Source organism: Corvus kubaryi, unplaced genomic scaffold (genome assembly GCF_017639235.1).
Source record: "Corvus kubaryi isolate FWS band 111438036 unplaced genomic scaffold, C.kubaryi_AGA036_p1.0 37220, whole genome shotgun sequence".
Taxonomy (NCBI): Eukaryota; Metazoa; Chordata; class Aves; order Passeriformes; family Corvidae; genus Corvus; species Corvus kubaryi.
In genome coordinates this window covers 871,273-885,312 of record NW_024581063.1, presented here as the reverse complement: position 1 = coordinate 885,312, position 14,040 = coordinate 871,273, and the positions used below count along the sequence as shown (strand labels likewise).

The window sequence follows — 14,040 nt, the reverse complement described above, 5'->3', positions numbered from 1 at the left end:
CTGCGGGACCAGTGAGAGTCCCAGGCCCTGAGAGACGACACTGAGCACCCACAAACTCACACCACCCCTGGACGCAGCACCCAGCCCCAGAGGAGGAGGGGTGAGCACAACAAGGCTGCTGCAGAGTTACCACTGGGGGACGTGGGAGCAGCCCAAAGCCTTCCCTGCTCCGGGAGCATGGGGCACAATAGGTGTCCACTGTGGCAGCCTAAGTCCAACTGAGCTCTCCCCAGCGTCACAGAGAGGAGCCCTGGGATCCCTCTCCCCTCACAGCCCTGCAGGGTGTCGCCCCCTCCCCCACTGCCACAGAGGGAGAAAGCACAGCAACACAGGCCCCTTCACTCAACCTCATTAACTTCTTGTTGCAATTAGGGGAGCTCCAGCTGGAGCCTAGGGCCTCACAGGCACCTCGGGTAAGCGGGATCTAAAAAGGCATTGCCCAGCAGAGAGAGCTCCCTCCCAGTCGAGTCACCTACAGCATCCACACTTCATAGCTCCATCCATGCCTTCCCCCCACACCCTCCAGGAAGTGACACCAGAGCCCTCCGAGCTGTAGAGATCCCCCACGAAGCACACAAGGCCCAAGAAAGTTTTTTTTGCTGCAACGTGTTTATTATGTGCCAAAAACTACACCACAGCTTACTCCACGCGTCTGTAGGAGAGTGCAGTCTTGCCTGCATATACTACAATGAGGTAGAGACTTCACACACAGCTTCACAAAACCCCACAAAGAGCAGCTGGGATATGCAACAATGCAACATCAGCTCAGCAGGAAAGAAAAAAAAAATAATCATAGTAAAGAGGGAGAAATTATGACACTGGTTCTTTGGCACACAGCTTCCGATAGAGGGGAAAGTAACAAAATAATAATAATCGGCATAATTAAAGGTCTCAAATCCCAGCAGCAGCATTTCGGTCGACTGCACTGATACTCCAAACATCTCGGGAAGGAAAGGAAAATTACTTGTCCCCTCTAAGAGAAAGGGCTCCCAGGAACCTTCATCGTCCACCAAAACGCAGCCCTTTTTTAGCTTGTTACAAAAGAAAAGGTAAGTCCTGTGACTTTGTGTGATTAAAAACCTCTATCAACCCCCCATAAGTGCAACTTAAAAAAGTGCAACAAACTATTTAAAACTATATACAGCAGCTCAGAGATCCTCATCCCGTCCAGTTTCAAATCCAAAAACAAAAACAAAGCCCGGCCTGTCCCGTTGCAAACCCCTGGATTTACAACGTCCTGCCAGCAGCCCCCAGACACAAATTGCAATAATGTTAAAAGCTGCCAGGAAAGAAAAAAATCTCTCGTTTCAAACGACTTAAAAACTGTTTTTAAGAGTGTAAAAAGGAACTCGTAAAAACCCTCGAGCGTAAAATATGAAATATGATTTGGTTTAAATGAAGAGCAAAGTCTCCTTGTTGTTACAGTAAAAAACGCCAGCTGAACACCCAGGTCACACCATCCAGGTGGGGGTAAATGAATGGAAAGGCACTGTATGGCAACGGCAAAACAATGACCAATGAGACCTGCGCTCTCTCCACCAGTATTGCAAGGAATGTAAAAAAGCGCCTTTAAAAAATAAAAAAACCAGGGCGGAGGCGCCTGCGGCAACGCCTCCGCGACACGTGGCCCTTGGTTGGTTGGGTTTATTCATTTTCAATTTTTGCTTCTCGTCAGCAAACCAGGAACCAAAGTCTGGGAACTGCAGAATGGCTTGAGGGGCACTCCCCCCCTCAAAACACCCCCAAACAAACCCCAACAAAACTCACTGTGCATTAGTGCAGAAACAAAAAGACCAGCAAGTGCAAACATGAATGTAAGATTTTTTGTTTTTTCCCCGTCAGTCCTCAGGAAGAACGTTCCCAGCCGGGCCTGGCTCCGGCAGGCGCTGCTGCGCTCTCCTCGGGGCAGGTTCTCCCAGGACTCTGCCCGCGGCAGCCCCGCGGCCCCTTAGCTGGAGTCCCGGTTCTTCTGGTTGCGCATCAGCGGGCGGTGGTGGCGCAGGACCTCCATGGAGTGCTGCCAGTGCCAGCACGAGCGGCAGAAGTACTTGAAGCAGATCTGTGGGCAGAGCACAGGGCAACGCTGGGGTGGCTCCCGCAGCAAAGGGACACCGGCAGAGCCGCTGCTCCCCTCCCTGCCTGCAGCCCCCGCCAGCACAGCGCATCCATGGGCTGGAGAGAGGGAATGCCAGCGATGCTGTGCAGGGCCTCTTGGGCCCAGCTCCCGTCTTCTGAACAGGTTTCAAAGTCAGGGCCTGGGCACTGGGGCAGCAGCTGGGCTCTGCCAGTGCTCCCATCACTCCCACGGCATTCCTGCCTCCTGCTCATACCCCATCCCAACTCTGCAGGAAGTTGCCTGAGCCCAGCCAAGCTCCTTTGCCTGCAGTGAGGTGAGGTCAGCCGGAGTTCCTTGTGCCTCAGCCAGCCCCAGGGGAATGCACCCTGACCCCAGCTCATCATGGCTCATAGAGCAGCAACCTCCCCTCCCCTCAGGGCCACCAGTCCATCCCACACGAGGCCCCAGAGCTGGCACAGCACCAGTGAACTGCAGCACCCCTGGCTCAAGCCAGGTGGACATTGCCTGCCTGGGCCTCCTGGCAAGTACCTGAGCTGCCCTCCCCAGGAGGGCCACACGTTCTCCAAAACAAGGCCACCCTCCCAGCTGGGGCTCACCTTGCCCACTGGGGAAGAGTCAGTGAATATATCCCCAAAACCCAGCAGCAGGGCCTGCTCCTCCTCGAGGAAACCCCTGAGCACAGGCTGCAGGAGAACTGGCCATACCTGGTCTCTGCAGAAGAATGGGCCAGGCTGGGCATTGCACACTTGGCACATGGAGTCCTCCAGGTACGGGTCGATCTGAACCTGCAGGAGAACCGGGCAGTGAGCATGGAGCAGCACCAGGCTGACTGCCCTCTGCCTGGGTACCCCAAATCCATCCCCAGCAGCACCCCTGGGGCTGGCAGAGCAGCAGCCACACTTCCCTCTGCTGGAGCAGGAACACGGGGCAGGCTCCACGAGCACTGGTGCTCCCAGCAGTACCACCCCTCACACAGACCCCTGCCTGGGCTGCCCCACCAGCCCCACTCACCTTCTTGGTGAACTTGGTGGTTTTGATCTCCACGAACGCAGCGGTCACAGCCTTCAGGTAACTGCGCTGGTTGTTGAAGGTGACACGGCCCGACCCTGGAATGAGCCAGACCACAACTGTTAAGAGAGGAACACAGAGATGGAGAGGGAACTGCTGCCAGCACCACCCCTTCCCCAGTGCCACTCAGACAGGGAAGCAGCTTTGGCAGGAGATGGTATCCAGGGTCTGGGAGCTCTTCCTGCCTCCTTCTCCAGGCACCACATTCCCAGGAGCAGCAGGAGTGCTTCATGCTGCACCTGAAATACGCCGGTGCCGAGACAGCTCAGCAGCTTTTATTCCCAGCCTCCCCCTCACCCCAGAGCCTGGTGTTTTGCAGCCTCACTGCCAGTCAGCAGCATTCCTGCACCACTCGCTCCCAGCCAAGCTCCTGGACTGACACTGGCAGATCCCCACAGCTCAGCCACAGCACAAAGTGCCACACAAACCCCCATCCATTCTCCTCCTGAAAAGCATCGAACAGGACACAGGCAGGAGGGCCTGGATCCAATCTGGGGTTACAGGAGATGCCTCCATCAGCACAACCAAGCAGGGCACAGCTTAGTTACCAAAACTGAGCTCTGACTGCTGCAACTTTAGGACAGCTCCAAGGGTGGACGTGCCACTGAGCTGCTGGGAGATGGATCTTGCCTACTTGGAGCAAGCTGGGCTCCGCATGAACCACAGAGGGCTGGGAATCTCACAGGGCCAGCACAGGGAGGTTCTGGGACACCTCATCCACAGTCACACTGAGAATTTGCTTAGTCTCATACTCCCATTCCCACCCCTGTGAGACTGTCCCCCCTACAGCCACTTCAGGGGCTCTGCAGCACCGCAGACATATCCTAAACCTGAGCCTTGCCCAGAAAAGCCTGACTGCTGTCCAAGGACAGCGACAAGCAGAGACAGCTCTGCGCTACCAAGCTCTGACACTGTTACTGCCTGGCAACACCAGGAGATTCAGTGTCTCTCCAAGTTCGTGACTTGCTGCAGCCTGAACTTGGAAAGCTGCTCCTCAGGCAGAGGCTGTGGGGTTTTTCCAACAGACCAGCCACCTCAGTGCTGTCCCCTGGCCCATGAGGCCTCCAGGGAGGTACACACACCATGACACGCCATGTTTCAGCTCTGGTGACAAGAGCCCAAGAGTGAGAAGACCCACAGCTGTCTCTGCTCTGGGAACGGAAAAGCAGCTACAGCAGCATCCAACAACCACTAACAGCATTGAACAAGGACAGAGAAACCTTCAGCAATGCCTACAGGGATATTCAAAATTTCAGACTGCTCAGGAATCATCCTGGACCTTCCAATCCCAGGCACATCAGCTCTATCAGCCCTCCCCAGGGCCAGCAGATGAGAAGCACAGACTGCAGAAGAGGTTGGACAGCATCTGCCCCCCAGGCCTGGCACCTGGGCAGTCTTCCAACAGAAGGACAAGCCAAGGGCACACCGCAGCCTCCTCAGAGCGTGGTGGGGTGACCACCAATCCCGGTGGAATCATCACTTACCTATGGGATACTTGTGCTTGTCAGTGTCGATGCCAGCATAGACCACCCCTCCAAACAGGTCATACATGACGGCTGCCAGGGCCTCTGCGTTGAGCATCCCGTGCAGGGCCCCCACAAACACCGTCTTGCTGGGGTCCAGCCGCTGAGAGGGGCTGCGCACGAAGTTGCTGTCAGCCAGCACCCATGGGATCACCTGCACCTGCAACCAGGAGCACCCCCAGACCTCAGACTCTGCCCCGAGCCGCAAATGTCATTTGTTACCTACTACTGCTCAGAGTCCACACCCATCTAGAGCTCCAGGCACCTCCAGAGAGCCCACAAGGGGATAAAACCAACTCTGCTTCCAGCCAAACTGGAACCCAAGCCAGCAGTCCCTTGGGGGTGGCAGCCAGGGGACAATCCCCATCCCTCCACCTGCATTTAAGGCCCAGGCAGGTACCTCCCAGCACAGGAGCCTGATGTTGGAGGTGACCCCTGCAATAACCACCCACTCCCATCTGCGCTGCAGCTGATGGCAGGCTCTGGAGAGGAGAAGCTTCTGGCAGAACTAAATCACTGAGCACAGAAGCACTGCCAGTTGCCAGACACCGGGAGAGCTGTCTGGAGCACAGTTAGTTTGTGCCTGTCTAGATTAAGAGCTGCATCTCCCTCCTGTAACTCCCTGAACACAGGCAGTTGTCCCTAATCTGAGCTCCCCCTTTCCTGCAAGCCCCAGCATCCCCAGAGCACAGGTCAGCCAGCCAAGGCCATGCTGGAGAGCAGCCTGGAATCCAGAACACTGGCCTGCTGAGTGTGCAAGCCATTTGCTCTGCAAGCAGAGGAGGCCTGACAAAGCACCTGAGGGATCCCAGTCTGTCTCTGTGAGCAAAGGTGTGATGGAAGCAATACAGAGCAGTCAAATCCCTGTTTCCATGCTTTGTCCCAGCTAACTGAAGCCTGAAGGCAGGGTCTGCCACCAACCCAGGAGCTCCAGGTTGGTTTGACACAAGCTGTTATGAAGGACAAACACTGAGCTGACACATCCCTGTCACAGGCACAGAGCAGTCAAAGCCAGCCAGGAGCCGCCATGCCTTCGGCTGCTCTTCCAGCCCTGCTTTCCTTTCCTTCAGGGATCACCTCTGCATCTCCTGCTGCCATGTCAGGCTGCTCTCACAGCTCTGCTCACCTCTTTGCAGCGCATCCTGCGGCTGGACATCTTGAAGTAGTACTCACTGAGCCCGTCAGGGCTCAGCAGGTCCTGGGAGCACGCCTGGAGCAGGGCACGCACCGACTTCTCTGACTCAAACACCAGGTAGACGTATCCTTCAGAGGGGAAGGGAAAGAAGCAGCTGTTAGAGCTGTGGTGAAGGTGGAACAGAACCTCCCAGTTTGCAGACATCCTCAAAATCGTTCTTGGGTGCCACCTGAAGTATCTGTGTGGCAGCTCCTGCTGTTCCCAGCACACTCTTATGCATAAGCCAAACTGGGCAGAGCCCAAACCCAAGCACAGCACGAGGGGCAGGATGCCCAGGTCTGGGACCACAGTGTTACACAAACCACACCTGGACATGCCAGGTGGGCACCACCAGCCTGGCCGCAGTGAGGTCTGCAGGAAAATAGACCCTGCTTCATATTTAGGATGGCCTGGCTCAAATAACATCCAGGGTTTTAAAGTCCCTTCCATGGATGCCAGTATTCCACCTCACATTGCTCCAGTGACTGAATGAGGCCATCAGGCACTACAGGGCCTCCAAACCAGCCATCTCCTACCCTGTAACTAATTCCTGCTTACACAGTATGTCAGCCCAGCTGCACATGCTGGCAGTGGGACCAGCAGTGGCCGTGGAGTCACAGCCCTACACGGGGTTCCAGACACACCCAGAGAGGGTTCCCCCAGCCCACAGTTCTGTCCAACCCTGCTACAGATGGGTGGGGACGCTGGGTTTGGGGTGTCAGTGCTCTGCAGCCCAGGTGCAGACCCAAGTGAGGGCAGGACATTACCCCAGGTGCTCTGTACCATCCAGTCACCAGCATGCAGCTGTACCATCCCAGCATCCGTGCTGTAACATAGCATGGGAAAAATGTAACCCTACCGTGTCGCTATTACCTTTAGGCATATTACCTTTGGGAGGACAGCGTGGGTGTTTGCCATCCTTACCGGGCCACTCCACACTCAGGGAGCCAAAAACACGGAAAGTGTTGATCAGCCCAGCTAGAGACAGAAGGAGAGAGGTCAGTCTCCCCCACAAAAAGCTCCATCCTGCATCCTCCCAATGTCAACACCCAAGGCCTTGGCATGAGGCCTCACCTTCTGTAATGTCCCACGGGACTCCTCCCAGGAACACTTTGCAGGAGTAGACGGGGTTCTTGTAGTTTCGGGGAGGCAGCTGCCCGCTCCAGGTGCAGGTTGCTTCGTTCACAGCTTGGAGAAGACACCAGTACTACTCAGTACAGGAGCATTTCCTTCCCCCTCTCCCACAGGTCTCCCCACATTCCCCAGCTACAGGCTGAGCAGAGCAGCACAGCCACAGGCAGCTGCCCACACCCACCTGCTCTCTCAACAGGTAGAGCCAGAGCCAGGCTTGGGCCTGGAGCAAGCTCTGCTCTGCTGCAAACTCCATGCCCAGCCAGTGTCTGCACAGAGGCAACCTGCCCTCCCCCAGGTGTGGGACCATCCCCTGGACACTCCTCCCGACTCACCTGCCGCCTGCCGATGAAGCCGGGCTTCTCTTTCAATACTGAAGGGGTCTTCTGGAGAGTCCAGAAGATCCCAGGAAGGCCACGCAGATGCTCCAGGCCATCTTTTCGATGCACTGGCTGGGGAGGAAGTTACTGCAGCCAGGGCAGCTTGATCTTGATCCAGCTGGGATCCCACTCCCATCTTCAGGGGGTCTCTTGATACCCCACTGAGAGGCAAGAAGGGCAGAGGAGGGGAGATGCGAAGGCTTGACTGCAAGAGAAAGGCCACACTGAAATCCAGCTCTGAGTAAAGAGTATGTAATACCAGAGGTGAGGTACCGCTCTGGGACCCTGCCCTTGCCCCTTGGCAGGAGAGGGAGCTCTCAGGATCTCTTGAGACCCTCTGAGTCCTGGCCCATGCTCATGATCAGCAGCGGGGGATCACTAAGCAGGAGGCACTTCACAGACCACCAAGCCAACAGCTACCCCTGGCTGTGGAGCCTCAAGGGCAGTGTCACCCCTGGGCAGCACCAGCCATCCCAGAAGGAGCCTCAGGCTGTGGGCTCTGTGCTGTGCCCACAGTGAGCAGGGCTCCCTGGAAGTGCCCACGGGCTCTGCAGGCACCAGCTGGATCTCATCCTCACAGCCCAGCTCCAGGGAGCACAGGGCAGGAGGAGGGAAAGCTCGGATTAATGGAACAGCAGGGAGGTGAGACGCAGCACAGCTCGGTGCCAGCCGCCCACGCCGGGGCCGTGCTGCCAGTCCTGCCCTTCACAAACAAGGCCAGCACAGAGCCCTGTGCCGCCTGCCACCATCACTGCCCGGCTGCTGCAGCCACTCAGCACATCCTGGTTCTCCAGGGTGGATCACAGCAGAATCAACCCCACATCCAAGTCAGCTCTGTCCTTCACATCCAGCCCAACACAGGGGTCAAGGCCACCACAGCAGAGCCTGGAGCTTTATCCTCCTGTGCCAAGGTCAGGCCATGCAGCACCACCCTGGAACTGGCCAGAGCCAGGCTGTCCTGCTAGCACCCAGAGCTGCCACTTGCGCCCGCCACAGCCCCGGCAGAGCAGACTGGGGCAGCCAGACAGACACTCGCTCCCTGCCTTCCAAATTTAGCTGTGCTTTAGGGAACGGGAGCAGGCTAGACCCAGTTTGCTCTAGAAGAAACCACCCTGAGATGGAGAAGTGCAGTCAGCAAATGGGAAGGGACAGCAGCTCCTGTAAAGTCCAGGCTGGATCAGCCACCCTGCTGGGATCAGGGCACAGACACTCCCCTGCCACACACCAGCTCAAGCACTCGAGATCCCTCTGGGAGCTACTGTAACCCAGTAGGGCTGCAAGCACAGACCCAGAAGGCCAAAATATTAGCTTAGAAGAAAAATATATGAGGATACTGCTTGCTCGTGCTGAAGGACTGCACAAGCAGCCTTTCTCCCAAACCCCGGGGGCTGTGCCAGTGTGGGTACAACAGCTCCCCCAGCACTCCCTCCCATTCCTGAGCAGGCAGGGCTCTGGCTGGCAGCTCCACTCAGCTATTCCATGCTCCCCCAAAAACACGGCAAGACCCCAGAGGCAAACTTACAATCAAGTCTGAGAGGTGGTCAGAACCAGAGCTGAACCCACTGGTGTCCGAGTCCGAGGGGCTGCTGGAGCGGGAGTCCAGGAGGGAGCGGGAGTTCCTCAGCGATGGTGTGGAAAACTTTTCTGGCAGGTCTGAACCAATGGGGTCTAAAGGCAGAAAACCCAGCGGGGGCTTCCCCAGGACGTTCCCAAGAGGGTTACTCAGCATGCTGAGAACTGCAACAGAGAGAGTCTGTCAGTGCTGCAGCATAACACTGCTCCTTCCTCCTGTGGCCCAGGAGGCCACCAGGCTCCTGTCAGCCCATAAATGGCACGACTGGCAGGTGGCACCTCTGGTGTTTGCCATCAGTTGGGCCATGGTGCTGCAAAGAACCCGCAGCAGCCTGGTGTGGCTGACAAACATGAAGGGTTATGAGACAGACTGCCCAGGAGAACCCACTTCATCTGGGAGAAGTTCAGAGACCCTGCATCCCAGATTATGGGCCTCAGAGGTGCTCTGGGACAGGGCCCTCTGCCCAGTCCATGCCACTCCCTGTCACTTGTGCTGGAGCAAGCTGGGGCTCAGCAAGCTCCTCAGGGATGGAGGCACACAAGCGTGGCAGGCACACCTGGTCCACCAGCAGGAATTTTCAGGCTCAGGGACACTGCTCCCATCAGCCCTGCCAGGAGCTGGCTGTGGGCAGACAGGAAGGTGCCAGCCTGGGCTGCTGACAGAGAGGCTTCGCTGTCCCCAGTGCGTGCTCACAGCAAGCCTGTCTGGTCAGGCCTCTGCCCCAGAGCCTGCAGACAAGGATGTGCCAGACTGCTACCCTCACACTGCAGGTTTTCCTCCCACTGAGGAGAATCCAGGAAAATTCCTCCCTACAGAGCTACTTCTGAGCACAGGACCAGGCTACCCAAAGGTCAAAAAGTCACATCCCGGTCAGTGATGTGGGGGCAGCTGCCACCCAGAAGGAGAAGGAACGCAGGGCAGGGATCCCACAGGGGCACAACACAAGCCAGTCTATTCAAAAGGAGCAAGTCTCAGCAAGCTGAATGTGTACCCAAACCCAGTGAAAAGAGCAAAGCATTCAGAAATGGTTTTAATTATTCAGAGGCTGCAAAACAAGGCAGCTTGCCCTGAAGCTTTCAGATTTCAGCAAACCAAATTTGGGATCCACTTGAGATCCTCCAAGCCCCACCTGATACAGCAAGCTGAACCACAAGATTTCAACCCAGATTTTCAGCAGCTCCTGTGCCAATGAGGAGTAATAATCCAAACCACCACCCAAACCAGGAGAGTGACAACACCATCGTGCTCAAGAGCACCGCGGTCAGACACCAGGACGGTGCTGTCAGCACCAGGATGAGCTGCTGAGCACGACTGAGGCGAGATGCTGGGATGTACCCATCCCAAGCTGCATCATCCAATGGCACAGCTGCCATGAAGCTGGCATCTCCAGCCTCACACTTGGGGAAAAACCTCACCACACCAACAGAGACTTCACACAGGTACAGGTGGGTCCTTTACTTGAAGCATCTCCCTCAACTCAAGGCAGAGCCCTCAGCAAGAGTCACAACATCCTCCCAACACTTGCAGAGCCTTATCCCTCTGAGATTCCCCTATTTTGGCTACATCACAGGACTAGGAACTCACCTCTGACCGCACTGAGAAAGGGACCTCCTGCCCTTGGCTCTCCCCAACAGCAGCACCTGTGCTCACACCCAGCCCTGCAGCCACAGGAAAATACTGGCCAGCCCAGCAGTCCTTACCTGGGCAGAGCCCGGGCAGCAGCAGCCCCAGGACAGAGGGAATGTGGCACAGCTGGGGAGGAGATGTTCCCTCCTAGTCACAGCTCCGAGCAGGGCACAGCATCTCCCAGCCCCGGCAAGCTGCACTCTCTGCTCTGCCGACTTCTCTGAAGCCACGTGATGTGTTTAAAAATACAGCCGGCGTATTGTTCCGGGGAGACAGCTGAATCTGTCCGACAGCCTCCAAAATCTGATTAGTCACTAAACAGCACAAGAGGCAAAGCAAAGCAGCTGATCCCACAGCCCAAGCCTTGCTGCCAACAAATGCTCCTGCGCTGACACCCTCCTCCTCCTCCCCAGCCAGTGAGGACCGTGGGTTCGGAACGCCGGCAGCCCTGTGCTGATCCCAGCTGCACGGCATTCCAGAGACCTGCAGCAGCTACTGCCAGGCAGACTGCTACCAGACAATGCTGTCCTGCCCCTCATCTCCTGGTTAGCAGAGATGCGGGACCAGAACTCCATTTGGGATGCAGCAGCAAGCATTTGGGGCTCATCAGGAGCTCCCAGTGGCATTACAGGGCCCACAGGTGCTCTGCCCCATTTATGTCACCCTCATCTCTGCACCATGTACACATTTCTCCCAGGATTTCTCAGCTCTCACAGCAGCTACAAAACCAGTAAGGCCAGTACGAGCACATTCAAGTGTCAGGATTACCGGCCTTCAAACAGATCCACTGTCTGGGCATTTACCACCACACAGAGTCCTGCCAGCTCCAACTGCCCCAGTCCTAACCTCATGCCCTGGAAGCACTGACATCCTGCTGTTCACACAGATGGATTCCATCCACTCCAGCAGCTTTGACAGCTCTGTAGAGGCAGCAGGACACACTGAGCTTATGGGAGACCCCACATCATGCCAGTGGGCCTGACTCAGCATCACCCGGTACCCACAGCTGCTCGCAGGGACATTGGGAGGAAAAGCCACGAAACAAACTCCACATTTCCTCTTTTTTCCTTGCTCAGCGACCAGGCTGTGTGCCCTGACACCAGGTAGCCTAGGAAACACCAGCATGAGACACCCAGATCTCATTTCTCAGCACCACCCCAAAGGCATCCTGCTCTAACTCCCTGCTCCAACCCACCAAACCCCTCCTGGGGAATGGGGCACAAGGGCCCAACACAGGCTGCCCACCTAAAAAAAGCCCTTCAAGGCCTTGGGGCCACAGTTCTTCCTGAGAAGCTGGCCTTGTCTCCCCTCCCAAGCAGACAGCTCACATAAGGGAAAAATCATTCCCAACGCACATGCAAGATGCATCAGCAATTCCTGAAGTCAAGAGCATCCACGAAATTCCCAAAGTGAAAAAGCAAGTATCATGGAACTACTCAGGGTAAGGAAAGAGCACAAGTGCAAAGAAGTATGTTTCACACCTAGAGGGGAAATTTTAACTGAGGGGTCAACACGACTCCCGTTCACCACTCGCACACCAAGAGCTTCTGGAACTTTTCCTGCCTCCGCTCAGTGCGGCACAGGAAGCACACGGCAATGCTCCTCTGCAGGGGACAGCAGAACAGGAGCTTTTAATAGAAACTCAGCACTGACTTTTGACTCACTGCTGCAGCTCCAACGCCTGACGCGGAGCCAGCGCGCTCCGCTCCATCTCCGGGCACGGCAGCCCAGCACTGGCAGGTTTGAGCTCTGTGGAACAGCCGTGACACTGCATGGCACTGCCAGGTCCTGGCCAAGCAGGCCACTCCCTGGAACAGGAGCATTTTTTTCAAACAACTCCTCCTCGTTAGCTGAGCTTTCCCTAGTAACGGCTGTTTGGATACACCTTTATTCCTGCATCATCCCAGGGCCCCTAAAGGTGCCCAAGGGAGCATGCACAGGACTCATCATACCCGAGCCAGACATTTGACAGAAACAAGCAGCTACACTGAGCCTACAGAGGTGGTTTCAACTCTTGAGGTCAACTCTACCTACGGACCCCAAATTATCCTTTAAATCCTGTTACCAACCACTGAACTGCCACATTTATTGTGAGTTTACCCTGTCTCAAGCAGATCCCTCCACCAGCACAAGCTGCAATTCATAGCACACTTTGGGAAAGTGCCCCAACAGCAAGATGTCCAAACCAAGCACTGAGAACAGCTTTTACTATTCCATCCACTGGTCAAGACACTCAATTTAAGACTTCCAGCAGCTGCCCAGGACCTTGGAGCACACAGTTCTTCCCTGCACACTGTAACTTACAGCCATTTGATGTGTAGACCTTCCTGGTAGCTTTGCCCACACCCATTCTGTAAGAGATGAATGTAAATATGAACCCCAAGGATTGCTGGTGCTGGCAGCTCAGGGAAAGACAGGCTCTGGGAAAATAACCACTATGCTGATGACAAATGACACTTTATCGCCTTGGATAACACCTTAAGAGCAACAGCATCATTTTGGTTGGAAAAGATCTCCAGTATAGAGTTCATCCTTTGACCAATCACCACCTTGCCAGCTAGACCAGAGCACCAAATGCCACATCCAGATATTTCACATGGCACATCCACTGAGTTTACTCCTGATGGACAGAGCTGACCAGAACCTCAGCCACCTCCACACTGCCCTTTGAAAAAAAGGCTTCAGCTCAGCTCTGTGGGAGACCACCCAGCCAACAGCATGAGATCAGTGCTGATGCTCTTCACTCCCTGGTGCATCAGTTTAGTTAAATTATCCAGAAACTGAGTCCCACACAAAAATCGCTCTCACCCAGCAGCTGCCCAGGTCCTTCCGCTCAAGTTCCTTCTCCACATTCAGAACATCAGTGGGAGCTCCCCCATGGCTGAGAACAGCATTTGCCACAGGGCTGCACCCCTCGGAGCCTGGGGACACATGGAGAGGGGGCCAAGAACCCCTGTTGCAGGAGCAGCATGCCAGGCTGGTCCTTGAGCTGCCAGCCATGTCTGGCATCCATGGGTCCGTGCCCAGGCAGCTCGACACCGCGCGGGCCACAGCCCCAGGGCCAGGGGAGCACACACACCTTTGGAAGTTACCCTCTGGAGATGTACTCCAGCCTTTAGAAACTCACTGCAGGGCTGGAAAAAGCCTACTTTGAGGAGTTCAGGACTTGTCTGAGCAAGGCCATCAGAGGGTCACCTCTGCAGGCTGGCACCCCAGCAAGGTTGGGCAGAGGGACACTGCCGTCTCCAGAAGTTTATCTGCTTGGAGATTACTCGGCACAAGAAGGATGGCAAGCTGTTAAGGCCTCCCCTGCATCCACCAACTACTACATAGGCTGAAGTCCACCCTTCTGCTTGGATCTCCCCGCAGAGATCAACAGGAATGCTCTCACCAGGAGAAATAAGGTGGGAGAGCCAGGTTTCAGTGACACCTGCCATGCCCAGGGGCTGCAGCACCATCTACACATTTGGGGCAGGGCAGCAGAGGAG

The 14,040-nt window shown here is 55.9% G+C and overlaps 1 protein-coding gene across 9 annotated transcripts in view; it reads right to left on the bottom strand.

Annotated features, from left to right (window-relative positions):
* Window positions 1-590: 590 nt before the first annotated feature.
* The window catches only part of CPEB1 (cytoplasmic polyadenylation element binding protein 1), a 36,937-nt gene continuing 23,487 nt past the window's right edge, over window positions 591-14,040 (bottom strand). For 6 of the 9 annotated variants that reach the window (XM_042022761.1, XM_042022764.1, XM_042022767.1 and 3 more), the window contains 9 exons: window positions 8,876-9,090; window positions 7,309-7,558; window positions 6,917-7,030; window positions 6,716-6,820; window positions 5,795-5,931; window positions 4,630-4,828; window positions 3,089-3,183; window positions 2,782-2,862; window positions 591-2,059 (listed from right to left, as the gene is read on the bottom strand). In XM_042022761.1, the coding sequence (XP_041878695.1) occupies window positions 1,949-2,059; window positions 2,782-2,862; window positions 3,089-3,183; window positions 4,630-4,828; window positions 5,795-5,931; window positions 6,716-6,820; window positions 6,917-7,030; window positions 7,309-7,558; window positions 8,876-9,090 (1,307 nt within the window). In that variant the 3' untranslated portion in view covers window positions 591-1,948. Of the gene's footprint in view, window positions 2,060-2,781; window positions 2,863-3,088; window positions 3,184-4,629; window positions 4,829-5,794; window positions 5,932-6,715; window positions 6,821-6,916; window positions 7,031-7,308; window positions 7,559-8,875; window positions 9,091-10,510; window positions 10,534-10,626; window positions 10,753-14,040 lie in introns of those variants that run through there. The other 3 variants (XM_042022768.1, XM_042022769.1, XM_042022762.1) reach the window with 3 other exon arrangements.